This window comes from Chiloscyllium punctatum, chromosome 38 (assembly GCF_047496795.1).
Source record: "Chiloscyllium punctatum isolate Juve2018m chromosome 38, sChiPun1.3, whole genome shotgun sequence".
In the NCBI taxonomy this organism is placed as follows: Eukaryota; Metazoa; Chordata; class Chondrichthyes; order Orectolobiformes; family Hemiscylliidae; genus Chiloscyllium; species Chiloscyllium punctatum.
The window spans coordinates 63751863-63775000 of NC_092776.1; the positions used below are offsets into that span (position 1 = coordinate 63751863).

General features: G+C 43.6%; 1 protein-coding gene across 3 annotated transcripts in view; it reads right to left on the minus strand.

Annotated features, from left to right (window-relative positions):
- Nucleotides 1–7061: 7061 nt before the first annotated feature.
- The window catches only part of vps26a (VPS26, retromer complex component A), a 65455-nt gene continuing 49378 nt past the window's right edge, over nt 7062–23138 (minus strand). For all 3 annotated transcript variants that reach the window (XM_072558023.1, XM_072558020.1, XM_072558022.1), the window contains exons 5-9: nt 21671–21835; nt 17835–17941; nt 17665–17733; nt 10171–10313; nt 7062–8109 (exon numbers count right to left, since the gene is read on the minus strand). In XM_072558023.1, the coding sequence (XP_072414124.1) occupies nt 7999–8109; nt 10171–10313; nt 17665–17733; nt 17835–17941; nt 21671–21835 (595 nt within the window). In that variant the 3' untranslated portion in view covers nt 7062–7998. The remainder of the gene's footprint in view (nt 8110–10170; nt 10314–17664; nt 17734–17834; nt 17942–21670; nt 21836–23138) is intronic.

The window sequence follows — 23138 nt, forward strand, 5'->3', positions numbered from 1 at the left end:
AAAGGCTTCACTACTCCTGTGGCTCAATTCCTCTTGCAATGAAGGGCCACATTCCATTGGTCTCCTAATAGTTCGTAGCACTGCGTATTAGCCTACAATGACTTGTCTGAGCTGAAAATGTGTTGCTGGAAAAGCACAGCAGGTCAGGCAGCATCCAAGGAACAGGCGAATCGACGTTTCGGGTATAAGCCCTTCTTCAAGAATGAGGAAAGTGTGTCCAGCAGGCTAAGATAAAAGATAGGGAGGAGGGACTTGGGGGAGGGGTGTTGGAAATGAGATAGGTGGAAGGAGGTCAAGGTGAGGGTGACAGGCCAGAGTGGAGTGGGGGTGGAGAGATCAGGAAGAAGATTGCAGGTTAGGAAGGTGGTGCTGAGTTCGAGGGATTTGACTGAGACAAGGGGGGGTGGGAAAAATGAGGAAACTGGGGAAATCTGGAGTTCATCCCTTGTGGTTGGAGGGTTCCTAGGCGGAAGATGAGGCGCTCTTCCTCCAACCAAGGTGTTGCTATGATCTGGCGATGGAGGAGTCCAAGGACCTGCATGTCCTTGGGGGAGTGGGAGGGGGAGTTGAAGTGTTGAGCCACGGGGTGGTTGGGTTAGTTGGTCCGGGTGTCCCAGAGTTGTTCTCTGAAACGTTCTGCAAGTAGGCGGCCGGTCTCCCCAATATAGGGGAGGCCACATCGGGTGTAGCGGATGCAATAAATGCAATATCCGCCACAAATTCACCTGCACCTCCACACACAATTTATTGCATCCGCTGCACCCGATGTGGCCTCATTTATATTGGGAAGACAGGCCGCCTACTTGCGGAACGTTTCAGAGAACAACTCTGGGACACCCGGACTAATAACCCAACCACTCCGTGGCTCAACGCTTCAACTCCCCTTCCCACTCCACCAAGGACATGCAGGTTCTTGGACTCCTCCATCGCCAGACCATAGCAACACAACGGTTGGAGGAAGAGCACCTCATCTTCTGCCTAGGAACCCTCCAACCACAAGGAATGAACTCCAGATTTCCCCAGTTTCCTCATTTCCCCTCCCCCCACCTTGTCTCAGTCAAATCCCTTGAAGTCAGCATCACCTTCCTAACCTGCAATCTTCTTCCTGACCTCTCCACCCCCACCCCACTCTGGCCTATCACCCTCACCTTGACCTCCTTCCACCTATCACATTTCCAACACCCCTCCCCCAAGTCCCTCCTCCCTACATTTTATCTTAGCCTGCTGGACACACTTTCCTCATTCCTGAAGGGCTTATGCCAGAAATGTTGATTCTCCTGTTCCTTGGATGCTGCCTGACCTGCTGAGCTTTTCCAGCAACACATTTTCAGCTCTGATCTCCAGTCCTCACTTTCTCCTACAATGACTTGTCTACAAGGATACTTTGGTCCCTTTGTACATTGGAAAATGTTAGTGTCTTACCACTTAAAATACTTTGTATATCTGTTTCTCTTACCAAGAGTGGATAACCTGACATTTTTCTATATTATATTTTATCTGCCTTGCTCTTGCCCATTCATTAAGCCTGTCTGAATCCTCCTGAAATCAACTTTACATCTTTCTCACAACACATTCCCACTTAGTTCCAAATTTGTAAATATTGTAAAACTATCACCTTTGGTCCCTACCTCCATGATTAAAATCATAAAAGCCAAATATTGCAAGTGCTGCAAACTAAAATCAAAACAAATGTTGGAGAAACTCAGTAGGTCTGGCAGTATGTATGGAGAAAGAGAGTTAATTTTTAAGTTTGAATATGACTTCTTTCAAAGTGAAAGTAACTAGAAAATCGTGATTTTTGTGCTTTTGACAGAGGGGCAGGAGGAGCAAGTGGAACAGATTGAGGATGCCCAGAGTGAAAAACAGAAGGGACTGACAAATGGTGGTACAGAAGAGATATGGATATAAATGAATGTGTGGAAATCATAAGATCACAGAATCCCTACAGTGTGGAAACAGGCCATTTGGCCCAACAAGTCCACATCGACCCTTCAAAAGAGTAAATCACCCAACCCATTCCCCTACCCTATTATTTGACAATTACATCTGATGAATGCACCTAATCTCCCCATCCTTGAACACTATGAGCAACTTAGCAGAGTCAATTCACCTAACCTGGAGAAAGTGAGGACTGCAGATGCAGGTCAGGCAGCATCTGACTCTCCCATTCATGTAACCTGCACATCTTTGGACTGTGGGAGGAAACCCACGCAGACGGGGGAGAATGTGCGAATTCCACACAGTCACCCATGGCTGAAATCAAACTGGCACTGAGGCAGCAGTGCTAACCACCATGCCACCCATTAGTCCATTCTGCTGAGAATAGAGTCAAAAAGACAACAGGGCACGAGTTATGTATTAAAAACAGAGGACAGAGATCATACTCTAAAGTTGGGAACTCAATATTGAGTTTTAGAGACTGCAAAGTGCTTAACCAGAAAGAAAGGTATTGTTCCTCCAGCTTGCACTGAGCTTCTTTACTTCACTGCATCTGATGAAGGACAGAAATGTAACATGGGAGGAAGTTGGAAGATTAGGTCATTCTGGATAGAAGTTCATTCACTGAGCTGGAAGGTTCATTATCAGACGTTTCGTCACCATACTGGGTCACATCATCAGTGAGCCTTCGGTGAAGCGCTGATGTTATGTCCCGCTTTCTATTTTTGTATTTGAGTTGGTAATGTCATTTCCTGTTTTTTCTCAAAGTGTCCCCACTATCACTAGTATCCTTAACATACAGATGAGGAAGGACTTCACTTTGACTGGGACAACACATCCATCCTAGGACATGCCAAACAGAGACAAGCACAAGAATTCCTAGAAGCATGACATTCCAACTGGAACACTCAACAAACATCAACTTGGACGCCATCTATCACCTTCTAAGGAAAAGAACAGGAAATGACATCAACTCAAGGAAACAACAAATAGAAAGTGGGATATAACATGAGTGCTCACTGGAGGTTCACTAATGACATTACAATGATGTAACGTCTAAAAATGAACCTTCCAGCTCAGCAAGCAAACTTACTTCCAGAATCTCAACCCGAGCTGCAAATCTTCTCAAAACTCATTAGGTCATTCTTATGAATGAAGTGGAGTTACAGTGGTCAACTAATCTGCATTTAATTTCACCAATGTAAAGGAGACTGTGTTGTGAGCAGTGAACACAATAGACTAAGTTAAAAATCACAACACCAGGTTATAGTCCAATAGGTTTAATTGGAAGATTGTAGAGGGCTGAATCATAACAATTTATAGCAAAACTTTGCAGTGTGATGTAACTGAAATGATCAATTGAAAAATTGATTGTCTGTTAAGCCTTTCATCTGTTAGAATACAGTGATAGTTTCACTTCTTTCAAGTGCAACTATCACTGTATTCTAACAGACGAAAGGCTTAACAGACAATCAATTTTTCAATTTATCATTTCAGTTACATCACACTGCAAAGTTTTGCTATAAACTCTGTTACGATAGAGCCCTCCACAATCACCTGAAGGAATGTCACTCCGAAAGCTAGTGTGCTTCCAATTAAACCTGTTGGACTATAAGCTTCCTTGTGTTGTGTGATTTTTAACTTTGTACACCCCAGTCCAACACCGGCATCTCCAAATCATGACTACAATAGACTAGATTGAAATAATTACAAAGTAAATACTGCATGGAATGCGCTGCCCGTGGGAGTGGTAGAGTCAGATTCATTGGCGACCTTTAAGCGGCATTTGGATAGGTACATGGATGGGTGCTTAATCTAGGATAGAAGTTCGGCACAACATCGTGGGCCGAAGGGCCTGTTCTGTGCTGTATTGTTCTATGTTCTATGCTTTACCTGGAGGGTATGCTTGGACCTTGGACGGCAAGGTGGTGAAAGGGTAAGTTTTAAGCCTTCAGTGATTGGAAGGCAAAGTGCCATGAAGGAATGAGGAATGATGGAGTAGCCCACTGTACCACAGAGAGAACAGTGTCTGTGAAATGCTGCTGGTAGGAGGGAGGGGAAAATGTGCTTGGTGGTGGCATCCTGTGGGACCTAGTGGAAATGGTGAAGGATGATGCTTTGAATGCAGACTAGAGGAATGGAAAGATCAGACAAAGGGAACTTCATTGTTATTCTGGGAGGAAGGGTAAAGTGACAACGGCAGAACTGCAGGAGATGGGTAGGACACAACTGAACTTCGTTGCCACAATGGGGGGAGTCCTCAGTTGAAGAGGCACTCTGGTGGAAGCAGCATCATTAGAACAAATGTGATGTAGATGGAAAAACTGGGAGAATGGAATGGAATGTTTCCAGGAAACAGGGGAGAGGAGGTGTCGTCAGTTAGCAGTGGGTGTCAGGAGATTGTAATGGATATTGATGGATCCCCAGAAATGGAAACAGAAGTTAAAAGGGAGAGAAGAGTCATAGATGGACCAGGTGAAAGTGAGAGGATGGAAATTGCAAACCAGAAGCAGCACCAATGATGATATTGTTACGTTAAGATGGTGTAGTGGAGTTCTAAGTAGGACTGGAACAATGCATGTTCCACATATACCACACAAAGAGGAGATAAGCATAGCTAGAGCCCACGTGCATATCACTGGCTACACCATTTACCTAGAGAAAGTGAGATGAATTAAAGGGGAAGTTCAAAGTGATGATGTACTCAGCAGATAAAGGAGGATGATGGTGGATGGGTGCTGTACAGGCCTATTTTCAAGGAAGAGGTGGAGAGCTATCAACTATCAGGATGGGAGAATTGATGGATTGAGAGCCTGTATATCCACAGTAAAGAGGCAGCTACAAAAATGAAATGGGCAATTTTGCAACTGATGTAAAGCATCAGATTAAATCACAAGTGTTATGGGAAAGATTGAGCAAGTTGGACATTTGGAGGGGAGGGGAAATGCAATTAAGATAGGAAGAAATAAGTTCAGTGGGGCAAGAACAAGCTGTAACAGTGGGTCTGCCAGAGCAGTCCTATCTGTGGATTTTGGGAAAGAGGTAGAAGCAGACCATGTCAGGTTAGGGTGGGACACTGAGGAGGGGAGATCGCCACATGAGAGGAGGTCAGTGACAGTCCTGGCTGATGTTCAGTGGTGATCATGATCCAGGGAGAGAGAGAGAAAATGAAGTGTCTGAGAGTTGGCACTCAGCCTCTGCCACATAAAGGTAAGCATACCAAACAACAACAGTACCATCCTTCTGAATATGTTTGATAAAGTTAGGGTTTGAACTGAGGGAGTAGAGTGCACCAAATGAGAGAAAAAGCTTAGTGAGGGAAGGAAGTGGAGAAATAAAGGCAGCTGATGTCTCATTTGCAGTTGTTGATGAAGACATCAAGTGGAAGTAATGGCCAAACGCAGGTTCCAGTTGGAGTGGGGAGTATTGGAGACAGATGAAGCGATCTGTTTTGTCAAGAATGGATTCCTGTCCAAGGAATTGGGCATAAAGACTGAGGTGACAAACGAAGAGTTCAATGTTAGGTTGTGCCTGAAATGTATTGAAATGGAGTCCTAAAAGGGATAAAACATAGTCCTTTGCTGATTGTTCAGCATTGAACAGAAGGTCAGAGGGTATACAGTGAATGCAAGGCAAGAGATATGATTTGAAGAAGGAATAGAGTTGGAGGGAAGGGGAGGGGAGGGAGAATCCAAAAAAGGTATCAATACCTTGTAATTTACTGTGAACAGCTGGGGTCCCAAGGACTGAAACTGTGGTATTCTACTTATCACACCCTGCCAATACAAAAATGACACATTTATTTCTGCTATATCTGCCCGTTAGCCTGGTTAGCTTTAATTTTGCTAACCAACTTCATTAAAAGCCTACCTGAAAATCCAAGTATATTATGCTCAGAGCCTTTTCAGTTTAATAATTCCATTAATATCATAAAAACTCCAAGCTTTCCAAACACCATTAAACGCACATCATTCAAAAACTTTAGCAGCTCCACAATACCCAAAGATCCCTTCTCTCCCAAACTGCCAGCCCATCCCAAAAATCAGAAACAAAAAATCCTCATAACTTCCAAAGTCTAAGCCCAGAAAATACTCCAAGCCCTTCCTCACCTCCAAAATGACCAAGACCCCCAAGTCCCAAATTCCCTCATTCAAAACTCCCACAACCCTGAGCCCCAGGTTTTCCCATAACATTTCAAACATTTAAACCCCTCCCAAAGAAAATGCACAACACAAAAAGCAGCAAAATGTTCAAACCCCCAAAACAGCAAAAAGCACAAACCTTCAAAACCTCAACTCCCAAAATAGAAAGAGAATCCAGTTCTCACACTCCAAAAAGAAATCCAAAACCAAGAAAATCCAGATCAAATTTCCCTCACTTCCAAGAACCACAACTTACCACTCCTGCCTCTCTTGTTGCACAGAATCACAAAAGTTCGTACGTCAGGAAATGTTTCTGTGAATTCAGATAGCATATAATGGGAATGTGCATCCTTTCTGGTAGTTGTTCTTCCAATCAGGTTTGAATTTCCTCTTCCAATTTCTTTCTTCACAAGGTGTTCCTTATAATTGACAATGAACCCGGGCACCAGCCCAATCCCACAGGCAGTAGATTTGTTTTCCCTTATTTCCAAAGTACTTGCAATTTTGGAACCAGTATCCCCCCCACAAGCAACCTCCTTCTTATTTAACATAGATTACAAATCAACATTTTATATAATATCCACTAGTGAGGGAGTGCCAAGAATTCAGGCAAGGATCCCCAAGATTATCCTAAGATTAAACCATCTCCAGCTTCAACAGTCACTGTTGGTCATTGAAGTATTGAATCTGTGGCAGATTTGTTGAATAAGGTGTCATTCTAACAATTCACAATGTTGGTCAATTTGTTTGAATTGAGGAGAAAAATCAGACACTAGACTCCTGTTACAGATCTGTTGTCTAGTGACCCCTGCTGGAAATATTGGGAAAAGATTCATCAGCCCTGCCTTCTCGAACTAAATATCCTGTTATGAGTAATCATCTGGGCTGACAGATTGAGCATTGATACTGCATGTTGTGCCAGTACTACCAGTCAACTGGGTTCACTGTAGAGAGATGTAAAAGGTTTGAATTCAAGTGTAATAGGATACACTGGCAAAGACTTTATTGAATATACAGAGGTACATTTCAAGGATGGTATAATACATCTGAAATAACAGTACTTAAAATATTGCCATTTATTTTTCATATCAGACACAGACATGCAGGAAAATATTTGGCATTAACTGGCTTTAAACTGTTCTCAGGCACTTTACAGGAATATGTTAGGAGACAGGACACTCTACTCCTACATTGTACCCGCACAGTCAGTAATTGCATTTCCACACTGATCAGAATACAGGCCCCAGAACAATGCCTACTCCTCAGTAAATGAGCTGGAAGTCCCCAGCATGTTTGAGTGTGTTGGGGAAAGGGATGCAGGGTGATAAAGACTAGGCTCTGGACACAGTTGAACCCACCCTGCTATCTTCAATGCAGAGAGTGAGTGAGTTTATAGAACTTGTGTTGCTACTTGGAGCACTGCTAGGAGTTGGAACGTGCCATGTATTTATACAAAGCAACAACAAAAATGATACATTAGTGGAAACAAGGCTATCACCAAATTTCAAATCTGTAACCAGCCGGAAATATACAAATAATAAACATACACTCCTGACATCCCTTCTCATCAACAAGCATTAACCTGTATGCTTTAAATGGAGGAAGTGGAATCTATTCTGAACCGATTAAGCATCTGTACAACAAATGCAATTCCCAGGCTTAAATAAATCCACTTCCACACACAAGTACATACAGAACCAACAAACCAACATCTTGCTCAGTGTAGATTTTTAGTGCACAAATTTGAACAAAAATTGCAAAATGTGCAGTATAAAAAGCTAGCTTTAGAGTTCCAGTGTTTGAGAAACTGTTAGTGATCTGCAGAAAGTTTAATATCACAAAGAAATCATGGGATTGTGCACAGTGACAATGTCTGTGGCAACTCTGAAAGGGACCATCACCCCGCTTACTCTTTCCCTTATATTTCAGGCTGCTGAGCAGAGGCCTGTGGCTCTGGTGATTCCAAACGTTGATGGAAATTAGTCCGTTTTCTCAACTTCTCAGGAGCTTTCCTCCACAGTACAATCTCCTGTTAAGGAATGAGAACAAGGCAATTGAATGGGCTCAATCCTCTATTTACAATGAAAGAAAAAAGTAAGCAGTGAAACTAGCTGGTGGCATGCACAGTCATCTGTCCATTCAACCATCCACTCAGCATAAACCCAGACAGAGAGACAGACTAATCACAGATAGTTATACAATCTTGTGCCAATATTCATATCTCATCACCACAAAATCTGATCTTTATCATCATGTTGAATTTCCTGTGCACAAGTTGACTGCCAGGTTTTCTTTATTACAGCAGTAACTATTCTTTTAAAGTATTTGATTCTATACAAAGTACTTAAACATTCCAAGGTTGTAAAAGGCACAATAAAAGCGCAAGACTTTTTTTAAAGAAACTGATAGGACCTCAAATTTCAGAGAATGTGATTTTGAAAACTGAACATGCAATGGCCTTGGAGGATATTCACATAACAAACTGAACAAGTTCATCAAAAAGATGAACTACTAGGTTCTGGTGATATCGGAATATCGTGTAGGAGGCAGAGGGGAAAAAATGGCTCCAAACATTTGGAAATTCAGTGGAAAGCTAAAATCTAAGGATTGGACATGGAAAGTAGAACTCTCCTTGATAGGTTAGTTACTCTTGACTGTTGCTGAAATGGATAGATAACTGGTTGGTAGAGAGGAAACAAGGAGTAGAAATAAACAGGTATTTTCCAAATAGCAGGCAGTGACAAGTCGGATACCACAGGGGATCACTGCTAAAACTCAAGCTACTCTCAATTTATAATAAAAGGATTTAAAAAGGAAACTAAATGTAATATCTCAATGTTTTCAGAAAGCACAAAGGGTGGGAAGGTGAACTATGAGAAGGATACGGAGGTGCTTCAGTGTAATTTGGACAAATTGAGTGAGTGGACAAATGCAAGATAGATGAAGTAGATAGAGCAATACAAGGCAGCAACAGATTGTAAGAAGAGATGTAATAAGAGCTGCCTGTCTTTGTACACCAGTCACAAAGCAAGCATGCAGGTACAAAAGGCAAATGGTCTGTGTTAACCTTCATAGCAACTGGATTTGAATACAGCAGCAAGGATATATTTGCTGCAATTATACAGGGCCTTGGTGAGACCAGACCTGGAATATTGTGTACAGTTTTGAACTTCTTATCTGAGGAAGGAATCGCTTGCTGTAGATGGGGTGCTGCAAAAGCTGACCAGACCAATTCCTGGAATGGCAGAACTGACATAAAAGAAGAGGTTGTCAGGATTATATTCACTGAAGTTCAGATGAGTGAGTGAGAATCTCAGAAACCTATAACATTCTCACAGAACTACACATGGTAAATGCAAGAAGGATATTCCTGAAGACAGGGGAGTTCAGAACAAGAGGTCACAGTCTAAGGATACAAGGTAAACCATTTAGGACTAAGATGAGAAGTTTCTTCACCTGGAGAATGGTTAGCCTGTGGAATTAACTACTACAAAAAGCAGATGAAGCCAAAATATTGTATGACTTCAGGGAGGAGTTGGATATGGCACTAGGGCTAAAGTGATCAAAAAATATGGGAGAAAAGCAGGAACAGACTATGGAGTTGGATGATCAGCTATGACCATAATGAATGGCGGAGCAGGCTCAAATGGCTAAGTGGCCTAACCTTGCTCCTATTTTCTATGTAAGAACTGCTGGAGTTTTGATCCAAGAGGAACACTTGGTGAAACAGGCTATTAAGATCAGCCAGCACAAATATTTACTAAACAGGTATCTTGGCTATCCTCAGAATTCTCTGGGGAGATGCGGTTTCAAAAAGCACATCATGAATATAACAACCATGGCTACAGTATGCATCACTGAAAAAAAAAACACCACAGAAATTAAATAAAAGTGTCACAGCATCAACCCTCAAACCAACTAAATGGATGAGGAAATACCTTCATTTCCAAGCTACTCATCATCTCAACTTGGAATTATATCAGTGTCTAAAACCTGGATCCACACAATTAATGATTGACCCCAATTTATATATAAAAGGCCGAGTCTCTCAGTGCATTACTCAAATAGGGGGCCTGATCTATTGACATACCTGCTGCTTAAAATACCGTCTATCTTCTTCATCGACTAGAACGAGGTTTAAAAAGTAGCGCACAGAAAATTTCTTGTTGACATCCCTCATTGTTGGGGTCAGATCATAGCCTGCCAGGAAGAGCCTGATCGGAATAGATTCACCTTAAACACAAACAAAGAGTTTGAATGCATGAGCTGACTTTACACAGCACTGCTGATAACTTTTCTACCACTCCCAAAGATACTGCTGCTTTGAGAAATATTCTGCAGAAAACAGTCACACTACTTTCTCAAAACTAATGACTGTGATCAGCAGACATATGCTGCTCTACAGGTAATCCCAATGACCAAACAATATTATCAATCACTCCAGAGCTAAGAAACATCCATTCTTCACAAGGTGTTGATCTGGTTTTAACCTAAAATTGAGCAAATTGAGCCCACTTTCTGAACAAAGCACTGGAGATTTCAGCAAAGTTTATGTGGAATTGAAGCTTCTTAACTTGTTCCATCCCACATTGTATATTAGATTAGATTAGATTACGTACAGTGTGGAAACAGGCCCTTCGGCCCAACAAGTCCACACCGCCCCGCCGAAGCGAAACCTACGTCTACGTCTACGTCTACGTCTACCCCTTACCTAACACTACGGGCAATTTAGCATGGCCAATTCACCTGACCTGCACATCTTTGTGACTGTGGGAGGAAACCGGAGCACCCGGAGGAAACCCACGTAGACACGGGGAGAACGTGCAAACTCCACACAGTCAGTCGCCTGAGGCGGGAATTGAACCCGGGTCTCCGACGCTGTGAGGCAGCAGTGCTAAACACTAGGTAATCTTGGACCCTTCATCAATTCTATCTAACCCAAGTAGTTCATACTTTCAATGTGCAGCACTGTTTCTTTTGTGCAGGAGTCAGCCCAGTACACGAGGTAAACAAATACTTGGAAAACTCAAGACTGTGATAGTACATAGCTCCCCTTTTATTCAGCCTTCCCCCATTTTACCTTCACAAAACATATTACATTACTAAAAGTTCCCAGCTCTGAAGAAAGACTTTGGAACTGAAACATGGAATCTTGCTTCTCTCAGATGCAGCTCGACTTAGTGAGTGTTTCCAGAATTTCTTTGCAGAATCATCTGGTTAGTGTACACTCACCCCATTATGGAGGTCAGGTTAGTGGATTTGGAGTGGCTGAGTCCTCCTCCAATGGGGAAATACATCTGCCACTTTGCAATAGTTAGAAACACTGATCAATACATTCCAATACATCCCCAATGTTCTCCGCCATTAACACAGCCTGGGTCTGAGCTGGTCAGTCTGTCTGAATTCAGTACATTTTCTGAAATGTAGTTTGGAATATAAATGACATATTTTCCATAAATATTTTATTCTCCACTCTATTTATTTCACTAATGCAATAATCAGATATTTGCAATTTAGCTTCACGAGATTTAAGCAGTACAGAGGAGGCGTTAGTCTTGTGGCATAATCCCTAGACCATTCATTTCTGTTCTGGGCAACAGGTTCAAATCCCGCCTTGTCGATGGTGGAATTTCAATTCACTAAATGTATGGAATTAAGATTCAAATGAAGACCATGAAACCACTGCCAAATGTCTCACCTGGTCTGGCCTACATATTACTGTGGGTCTGGAGTTAAATGGTTAACTCTTAAAAGCCCTCTGAAATGGCCTCACAAGCCAGTCAGTATCAAATGTCACAAAGTCACAACAAGGAAATATAAACAGACCGACCTTTGGTATTTACCTAGACACTGGAAACGACAATAGCAAAAACCCTGCAAAATCCTGAGTAACATTTGGGGGCTAGTGCCAAAATTGGAAGAGCTGTGTGTCGTGGTGTATCCAGGAAGGATTCTTGACTCAATATGTAGATAACTGAATAGAGGAGAGGCCATACTGGATTTGGTGCTTGGCAACAAACCAGGTCAGGTGTCAGCTCTCTTGGTGAGACAGCATTTCAGTGACAGTGACCCCAACTCCCTGACCATTAACTATAGTCTTGGAGGGGTAGCAGACGGTATGGAAAAGTATTTAATTAAAGAAGGGGGGGGAATTACAATGCTATTAGGCAAAAACTGTGGAGCATAAACTGGGAACAGATATTCTTAGGGAAATACAGAGCAGATATGTGGAAGTTGTTTAGTGAGTAATTGTGAGTGTGGGATGGGTTTGTCACACTGAGGCAAGGAAGGGATAATAGGCTGAAGGAACTTTGGATGATAAGAGATGTGAAACATCTAGTCAAGAGGAAAAAGAAGCTTACTTAAGGTTGAGGTAGCAAGGATCAACCTTAGCCCTCCACTCCCTCTGCTCCAACCCCAACCTCACCATCAAACCGGCAGACAAGGGAGGCGTGGTGGTAGTTTGGCGCACCGATCTTTATATTGCTGAAGCTAAACGCCAGCTCGCGGACACCTCCTCCTACTGCCCCCTTGACCATGACCCCACCTCCCACCACCAAACCATCATCTAGATGATCCATAACCTCATCACCTCAGGGGATCTCACATCCACCACCTCCAACCTCAGCCCCACAACCCCGCACTGCCCGTTTCTACCTCCTGCCCAAAATCCACAAACCTGACTGACCCGACCGACCCATCGTCTCAGCCTGCTCCTGCCCCACCGAACTCATCTCTGCATATCTTGACGTGGTCCTGTCCCCCTTAGTCCAAGAACTCCCCACCTACGTTTGGGACATCACCCACGCCCTCCACCTCCTCCGTGATTTTTGCTTCCCCAGTCCCCAACGCCTTATCTTCACCATGGACATCCAGTCCCTGTGCACCTCCATCCCCCATCAAAGGCCTCAAAGCCCTCCGCTTCTTCCTTCCCTGCCGAACCAACCAGTACCCTTCCACTGACACCCTCCTTCGACTGGCTGAACTGGTCCTCACTCTGAACTTCTCCTTCCAATCCTCCCACTTCCTCCAAACCCAAGGAGTAGCCATGGGCACCCACATGGGCCCCAGCTATGCCTGCCTCTTCGTTGGATATGTGGAACAGTCCATCTTCGCAGCTACACTGGCACCACCCCCCACCTTTTCCTCCGCTACATCGATGACTGAATCGGTGCTGCCTCATGCTCCCACGAGGAGGTTGAACAGTTCATCCACTTTACTAACACCTTCCACCTCGACCTCAAATTTACCTGGACCATCTCAGACTCTTCCCTCCCCTTCCTAGACCTCTCCATTTCTAATCTCGGACAACCGACTCAACATGGACGTTTACTAAAAATGACTGACTCCCACAGCTACCTAGATTATACCACCTCCCACCCTGCCCCCTGTAAAAACGACATCCCATATTCCCAATTCCTTCGCCGCATCTGCTCCCAGGAGGACCAATTCCAAAACCAAACAACCCAGATGGCCGCCTTCTTCAAAGGCCGCAATTTCCCCTCAGACGTGGTTGACTATGCTCTCCACCGCTCTCCTCCACTTCCCACTCCTCCGCCCTTGAACACCGCCCCTCCAATTGCCACCAGGACAGAACCCCACTGGTCCTCACCTTCCACCCCACCAACCTTCAGATACGTCGTATCATACGTCGTCATTTTCGCCACCTCCAAACAGACTCCACCATCAAGGATATATATTTCCCTCCCCACCCCTATCAGCGTTCCAGAAAGACCACTCCCTCAGAGACTCCCTCGTCAGATCCACACCCCCCACCAACCCAACCTCCACTCCCGGCACCTTCCCCTGCAACCGCAAAAAATGCAAAACTTGCGCCGACACCTCCCCCCTCACTTCCCTCCAAGGCACCAAGGGATCCTTCCATATCCATCACAAATTCACCTGCACCTCCACACACATCATTTACTACATCCGCTGCACCCGATGTGGCCTCCTATACATTGGGGAGAGAGGCTGCCTACCTGCGGAATGTTTCAGAGAACACCTCTGGGACACCTGGACTAACCAACCCAACCGCCCCATGGCTGAACACTTCAACTCCCCCTCCGCCAAGGACATGCCCCCTCCTCCATCGTCAGACCTTGGCAACACGACACCCAGAGGAAGAGCGCCTCATCTTCCACCTCGGAACCCTCCAAACACAAGGGATGAATGCAGATTTCTCCAGCTTTCTCATTTCCCCTCCCCCCCACCTTATCTCAGTCCCAACCCTCAGACTCAGCACCGCCTTCTTGACCTGCAATCTTCTTCCCGACCTCTCCGACGCCATCCCCTCTCCAGCCTATCACCCTCACCTTAACCTCCTTCCACCTATCGCATTCCCAACACCCCTCCCCCAAGTCCCTCCTCCCTACCTTTTATCTTAGCCGGCTTGGCACACCCTCCTCATTCCTGAAGGGCTTATGCCCGAAACGTCGATTCTCCTGCTCCTTTGATGCTGCCTGACCTGCTGAGCTTTTCCAGCAACACATTTTTCAGCTCTGATCTCCAACATCTGCAGTCCTCACTTTCTCATAGCAAGGATCAGCCAAGGGTCTAAAGGGTTACAAGGTAGCCATTAAGAATGGACTTAGGAGAGGTAGGAGGGGGGATGAAAAAGCCTTGGCAGGTAGGATAAAGGAAAACTTCAAGGCATTCTACACTTACATGAGGAACACGATGAAGGCCAGAGTGAGGGTAGGGCGGATCAGGGATAGTGGGGCAAACTTGTGCCTGGAGTTGGAGGAGATAAGCAAGGTCCTTAATGAATACGTTGCTTCAGTATTCACTAGTGAGAGGGACCTTGTCATTTGTGAGGGCAGTGTAAAACACAATGAAACCAAAAGAGAAATTGCTGGAAGATCTCAGTGGCTCTGGCAGCATTTGTAAGGACAGAGAAGAGCTGACATTGAGTCTAACTGACCCTTTGGCCGGCATCTGCAGCAATGTGCTTTTATCCTGTGTAAAACGGACGGATATGATAATGATGGGGAGGGGGGAACTTTGAAGAATTAGATAGATAAGTCCCCTGGGCCAGACAGGATACACCCAAAGTTAGTACAGGAAGTGAGGGAAGAGATTGCTGAGCCTTTGGTGATGATCTTTGCATTACTACCAGATAATTGGAGGTGGCAAATGTTAGTCTCTCATTCAAGAAAGGGAATTACAGACCAGTCAGTCAGTCTTACGGTGGTGGTGGTGGAAAAATTATTGGAGAGGATTCTGAGAGACAGGATGGCCTACATGGCTTTGGGTGGGGGGGGTAAAGAGAGCAGGTCATGCCTCGCAAGCCTTACTGAATTCTTTCAGAATGTGACAAAACACATTGAAGAAGGTAGAGCAGTGAATGTGGTATATATGGATTTTAGCAAGGCATTTGATAAGGTGCCCCATGGGAGGCTCACTCAGGATGTAAGGAGGCACGAGAGACAGATAAACCTGTCTGTCTGGATACATAATTGGCTAGCCCATAGACGACAGAGGGTGGTCATAGATGGAAAGCATTCGGCCTGGAGCTCTGTAACCAGTGATGTTCTGCAGGTCCTGGGACCTCTGCTTTTTGTGATTTTTATAAATGACTTGGATGAGGAAGTGGAAGAGTAGATTAGTAAGTTTGGCAATGAACGTTAGTGGATAGTGTGGAGGGCTGTTGTAGGTTGCAACGGGACATTGACAGGATGCAAAGTTGAGCTGAGAAGTGGCAGATTGAGTTCAACCTGGAAACGTATAAAGAGGACAGTCATTTCATCTCCAGGACATCACTGCAGGAGTTCCTCAGTCTCAGTCTCAGACCAGACTAATCTCAGCTGCTTCAATGAACTTCCCTCTGCCACAAAGTCAGAAGTGAATATGTTTGCCAACAATTGCTCAGCATGATTCAGGACCCCTCGGATACTGAAACATTTGAGAACATGTTCAAATGCAACAAGACCTGGACAGTATCCAGATTCATCCTGAAGAAGGGCTTATGCCCGAAACGTCGATTCTCCTGCTCCTTTGATGCTGCCTGACCTGCTGCGCTTTTCCAGCAACACTTTTTCAGCAGTATCCAGGTTTAGGCTGAAGTGACAATTCACATCTCTCAAATGCTTGGCAAAGACCACCTCTTAAGAGATGATATAACCATTACCCCTTAACATTCAATGGTGTTATCATTAACACATGCTTCACTATTAACATCCTGGGGAGTTATCATTGACCAGAAAGTCAACCAGACTCACCATATAATTGCCATGGCTACAAGAACACAGAGGTTAGGAATACTGCAGCAAATAACTCACTTCCTGATTCTTCAAAGTCTGTCCACTATCTATAAGGCATAAGGTATGATGGAGTAATTCCCACTTGCCTAGAGGCTGCAGCTCCAACAACACAAGATCTTTGACAACATTCAGGACAAAGCAGCCCACATGACTGGCACCATATCCACAAACATCCACTCTCTCCACAACACTATGCTTAGTAGCAGCAGTATGTACTATCTACAAGATGAACTGCAAAAATTTACCAAAGATTCTGAGACAGCACCTTCAAAGCCAATGACCACTTCCATCTAAAAGGCAAGAGCAGCAGATACTTGGAAACACCACCACCTGCAAGTTCTCCTCCAAGCCACTCACCAGTCTAATTTGGGAATATATTGAGCTCCTTCACTATCACTGGAATTCCCTCCAGAATTGTGGGTCTACCTACAGCACATGACTGCAGTCAAGATGACAGCTCATCACCATCTTCTCATGCCAACTAGGGACAGGTAACAAATGCTGGCTCAGTTAGCAAAACCTACATTTCACAAGTGACTAAAAACAGCAATAATCTGAAGGGTTCTAGATTGAAGTTCTCAAATGTATCAGTCATTCACCTCAAAGATTCAACAGAAGCATTGAAAGCTTGTTCTTCCTTCACTGCTGTACAGTGGGTGGACTCTGCTGTGGTTGACAGACTGGTGGCAAGAGTTAGCTCTCAGGACCCATATACTTTAGCAGAACAGTCACTCCAGCCAACATTAGGTCATGCTAACTACACCTTCATCAGTGACAGGTACATAGCCACCAATGCTTCATCATGCTGGTGCACAATTAAAAATAGTCTGTCCAGAGACAAAGCTCTGTGATTCCATAGTTCAATGTCACAATCATATTATATCTCAACGAAACAAGAGACATAGCTCAAACTGACAAGTAGCAAGCAGTGACCAAAAATTCCAAACCAAAGAAATCAATATCTTCTTCACATGTCAACCGTCTGTGCTCTTCAGTACTCTTACATTATTTATTGTTAAATCATTAAAAGTAACCAAATGGCTTGTGAAACTAGTTAAGATATGTGGAACAACTAGCTGCAAGTTACATTTTACTTTACACAGAGAAATATCCTGGAGACAGGGCAGGAAGGGGAGTAAAATAAATGTCTGAAAGACAAGTTTAATATGTATACTTTATTCTGTGCAGAAATGAGCTCCCTTCCTCAACCACTTCCTAATGAGCCTGCTCCAATTTTTCAGGAGCTGACCAACCTTGTTTTAGTCCAACAAAGGGTGTTTAGGTTTCAGTGGAGATAGTTATAACGGAGCTAGACACCTCACCTTTAACAGGAGCTCCATCCATTATTTCATACTTTGCAATAGTTTCCGTCTCTGTGGTTGTGCTGGGCCCTAGTCAAAAAAGAAGCAACACTCATCAGACAGCTGAGTATCCTGGTGCCAGACAACAGTGCACATTGAATCCAGCAGAAGGTTCACATTGTTCTCCTTACCAATACCGGTGATCTCTTTTTTGATCAGCTGAAGTTCCATATGTTGGATTTTGATTCTCACCAATAGGAAATAGATCTTACCAACAATCACATCCTTCAAGTGATATCTATTAACGAAGCAAAATCAAACCTGGTATTACAATCCCAAATAATGACAATTCTGAACAAGTCAAATTCCAGAGACTTGGCTTGGTAGACCATAAGTTTTACACTTGTGATTTGGGTATCGTAGTGGTCAGTCACTGAACATATTCAAAATAGGCTGGGATATACATTTAAAGATGATAAGCTTTTGCACAAAAGGGTGATAAAGAAAATCAAATATATTTCATAGCCAGGCGGCATGAAGAATAATCCCAAAGAAAATGTATATGCTTTATATTTTCACAGAAATTATTTTTAAAATAGACAATGTTGATGGATACACATGGTCAAGGCTAAGCAAATGATCATACTTCTAGAAGCTTCTGAGTGCATTGGATAGATATTGTCTAAAACTGACAAGGGGGCTGATAACAAGCAGTCGGCCTCTACCCAGCTCTGGAAAAATGAAAATAGCATGAGTCATTTGAAAAGTAAATGCAATCCAAAAGCAGGGTTTGGTGTACTTCAGTAAAGGCCAGAGGTAAAAAGGACGAGGAGCTAATCAAGCAATGCCTCACTGTCTCAGAACTGGAGGGGGGTTCCAAATCCCCATTCAGCAGTCCCTCCAAGCTACGCACACAGTTGCTCCAAGGATCCATGCATATGACTGATGTGCCAACATCATTCACAGAATTGACTTCTGTTTCCAGAAGTCGATGCCACAAGTGAACCTTTGAGGTTCTGCGGAAGTTTTTATATTAGATTCCCTACCGTATGGAAACAGGTCCTTTGGCCCAACAAGTCCGCACTGACCCTCCAAAGAGTAACCATTCCAGACCCATTCCCCTACCCTACATTTACCCCTAACTAATGCACTTAACATTTTGGGCAATTTAGCATGGCCAATTCACCCTCACCTGCACACCTTTGGATTGTGGGAGGCAGCCAGAGCATCCTGAGGAAACTCATCCAGACACAGGGAGAATGTCTGTGTGGAGTTTGCACAGTCACCAGAGGCAGGAATCGAACCTGGGTCCTTGGCACTGTGAGGCAGCTGTGCTAACCACTGAGCCACCATGCCATCCCAAGTAAAAGCAATTAGTGCCCCATTCCCCCTTTACCTATGGCAATATATTCATGACAACATGGGAAGATAGTATCCTAAAAAGCAAGATAGATTCAACTCTTTCCTCACAATATCCTTCACTGACACCCAACCCAGGTGAAACATTACTCCCTTCCTCCCTAATTTCTACCCAATTGCTCACATTTTTTGGCTACTTCTAGCACATTCACCAGATACAAATCACTGTTGCATCTCTCCCACAGTCACATCTATTACACAGACACCAGCTAATTCACTGACATTTTCCTCACTAAACTCAGAACTGTTTTTTCAAGCCCTGTTGACTTGGACCGCTAAAATACTTCAAAATTTTTAAAATCTTTCCAGATCTAATAACGTGGAAACTATGAAAATCAAACCAATGTTTGCTGGTATGGATTTTTTCCACACTGAACTAAGCCTGCTTGTGGCCCCTATCCATTTTGACTGTCTCTGGGTCATAAAAGCTCAATTTAGGAAACACTTCCAAATACTTCTCAGCTTCATGGCATCTCTGCAGGAGTCTATCAGGGTAGATATTTTTGAATCAACTTGTTCAGAGATGTTACTGTACACTTTTGGAGCAGGGAGGACTTGAATGTGAGTCTCCTGGGCCCAGAGGTAGAGACACTTCCACTGTGCCATCAGCCCTCCTCAGGGTAATGTCCTGGGCCCTTTATCCATCCTAGGGCAGGCCAAATAAAGACACACACGGGGATTCCTAGAGGCCTGACATTCAAACCAGAACCCATTAATAAACACAGATTTAGACCCCATTTACCAACCTGTCAGAAACAGAACAAGAAATGATATCACCCACCACAACACTCCAAGACACAAATAGTAGGCGGGACAGAACACCAGCACTTCACTGGAAGTTCACTGTTGTTACCTAGCATGGTGATGAAACGTCAGAGAACAAACCACCACCTCAACGAACAGATAACCTAACCTACAACCCAAAATTAAAGTGTTCTCCAAAATCCCAGAAAATACTCGTGTGGTCTCACCAAGGCCCTCTACAGCTGAATCCCCCCACTATCTATATAATAGGATACAAGCAAAATCTTTCGAATGCTGGAAATCTCAAATAAAAAATGTGTTGGAGAAACTCACAGGTCAGGCACCACCTGTGGAGACAGAAAGAGATGTAATGTTTCAAATCTGGTACAAAAAGTCAGATCAGACTAAAAATGTTAACTCAGTTTCCCTCTCTCCAGATACTGCCATATCTGTTGAATCCCTTCAGCACTTTTTAAAAATCCAAATCCTGGGGGGTACCACTAGCCAGAAACTGAACTGGACTGGCCAGAAAAATAGTGAGTAAAGAGCAGGTCACCTTGTCTCCCCAAACCCTGTCCACTAACTACAAGGCACAAATCAAGAATGTGATAAAACACTCCCCAGTTCATAGCAGTTCAAATAACACAAGAAGCTTGACACTATTCAGGACAAAACAGCCTGAGTGGCACCCCAAACTCAACCTTCAACGCTCACTCCCTTCACCAACTGTGGCAGCGGTGTGTATTATCTACAAGATGTACTTCAGCAACTTACCAAGGTTTCTTCCAAACCCCATGAGCTTTTCCCTAAATGGCTGAGAGCAGTAGATCCATCAAAACACACCACCCAGCAGTCCCTCTCACAATCATTCCACCACCTGATTTGGGCAGACTTGCACCTGTACTTTCACAACTACTGGGTATTCCATATTAGTTTATCAGCTAATGAGGTACTGTTGAGAATGTAGAGAAGAAAACAATTTGCACACATCAAGCTTCACAAACATATTAACCAGATAATCTGTTTTTGTGATGTTGATCCAAGGGTTAAATATTGGCCAGTACCCTGCATTTCTTTGAAGTAGTGCTAAGGGATCTTTTGTGGCCCACTAGACAGGGCCTTGGTTTGAGAGTTCAATTTAAAAAAAGTGGCACTTTCAACAGTGCTAAGTACTGCAGAGGAGTTTCGACCAACATTTATCTCCCCAGATGGTATACATTTTTGGGATCCTTGTGCAAGGGAAGATATACTGACATGGGAGGCTGACCAGGGAAGGTTCACTAGCTTGAAACGGTGGGGGTGGGGAGGAGAGAAGAGGTGTTGGAGGGACTTTCTTATCAAGAAAGGCTGAATTGGTTGGGCCAGTACTCATTCAAGTTTAGAAGAATGAGGAATGATTTTATTGAAACGTACAATTTTTAAAAAATGGGCTTTCATGCTGTTTCCCCATTGTAGGACATTGTAAGACTACTGGGCATAATCCCAGAATAAGGGGTCAGCCATTTAAGACAGTAGAGTTGAAATTTCTTCTCTCAAGAGGGTAGTGAATTTATGGAATTCTTTAACTGAGGGGATTGTCAAAGCTAAATGTTGAGATAGGTCTTTAGTCATTAAGGATATAGAAGATTGTCAGTAAAGGCAACAAAGCAGAGTTGAGGATTATCAGGTCAGTCACAATCGCATTGAATGACGGAGCAGACTCAATAGGTCAAATGGACTACTTCTACATCTTATAGTCCTGGAGTGGGACCTGAAACTATAACTTTGCGACTCAGAGGCATGACTGAATGGCTGATAGTTCTCACTTGCATTGTTAGGTGTAAGATTCAAATCTAAAGCATTATCTCCAAACACTATGACTCACTTTGATTTGTTATATTCAAACTCTATGTGTAAGCAGTCTTCAATGCCCACTTCCATTTTGATGGAGTTGTTGACATCTGGATATGTGGCGAGCTGGTGCACAATCAGATCATATTCCTTTACCAGGTCACTTAAGCTTCGCACTATTGTTACTCTCAGAAAATATCTGGAAGAAAAGGAAAGCAGTAAATGAGATCACTGGCTTACAAGGAGAATCTCAGAAATAATCTCAAAATAAAGCTGAAAGCCCATAACAATCAGGATGCTACTTTCCTGACACCATATCATCAATGGGCTATAAATAAAGAAGAAAAAAAAAGCAGTATCAATTTACTCCTGGCTGGAAATCCCATATAGCAGTTTAAACTTAAAGCCTTTGCAATCCATTGATAAGTTTTTAAAAATGTTTCTGCAATAAAGATAAGCAATCCACCTGTGATCGAGGTCAGAGTTTCACATGTCAGACCAGCTTTTCGCTGAGAATAAAGGAAGGAACGAACATGCGTGATCAGAGATATTCACCACGACATCAGGAGAACTCCCGAGCTCTTACAGTGTTATGGGGCCTTCTACCATCCGAGGGAGCAGGTTAAAGTTTACTCCAAACAATGTGGCACTCCTTCAGTGAAGTGAAGTATTAAACCTATAAACTTCTGCCTCAGGTCTGAGTGGTACTCCCAGAGTTCCAGCTAAGGGAGTACATAATGAAGATGCCCTTCATTGTCTTGGAGATACTATCTTGAAATTCCTGCCTAATTGCATTTTGAGAGCACCATTACCAAAACAATCCAGGTGAAGCCTTACCAATATCTCTGGGTAATAAAGGCTGAATTGGAAGATCAGTCTCACCAGCATCATAAGAAATTAAACAAGGGCAGTTTGAACAGATGAATGGGGAAGAAGTATTGATTGACACGTGGAGATGTCTCCATGATAACAATGATATCATACGACTGGAGGAGGAACAGGACTGTCAACTCATATTCTGGGGTACAGAATCTTCAGGCAAGATGGGTGGGCGGGGAGGGTTTGCCACAAAAGAGGAAGGGGTGTTGCAATATTGACCAAGGAGTCAATTACCACAGTAAGGAGGGATAATATTGCTAATCAGTGATAGTACCAGAGGTACAGAAAGGGAGATCGTCAAGGAGGGTTTGTCCAGAGTCAGTGTGGGTGCAAGTCAGCAACAGAAAAGGAGAAGTCACTTTAATGGGAGGTTTTTAAAAAAAAAAGGCCCCAAAGTAGCAACAGAGACAGAGGAGCAGATTGGGAGGCAGATTTTGGAAATGTGTAGAAGTAACAGGGTTGTCATCATGGGTGACCTTAACTTCCCAAATATAAATTGGAACCTACTTAGTTCAAATAGTTTGGATGGAGCAGTTTTTTGTCAAATGTGTTCAGGAAGGGTTCCTGAAGCAATATGTAAATAGACTGAACAGAGGGAGGCCATTTTTGTTTTGGTGCTCGAT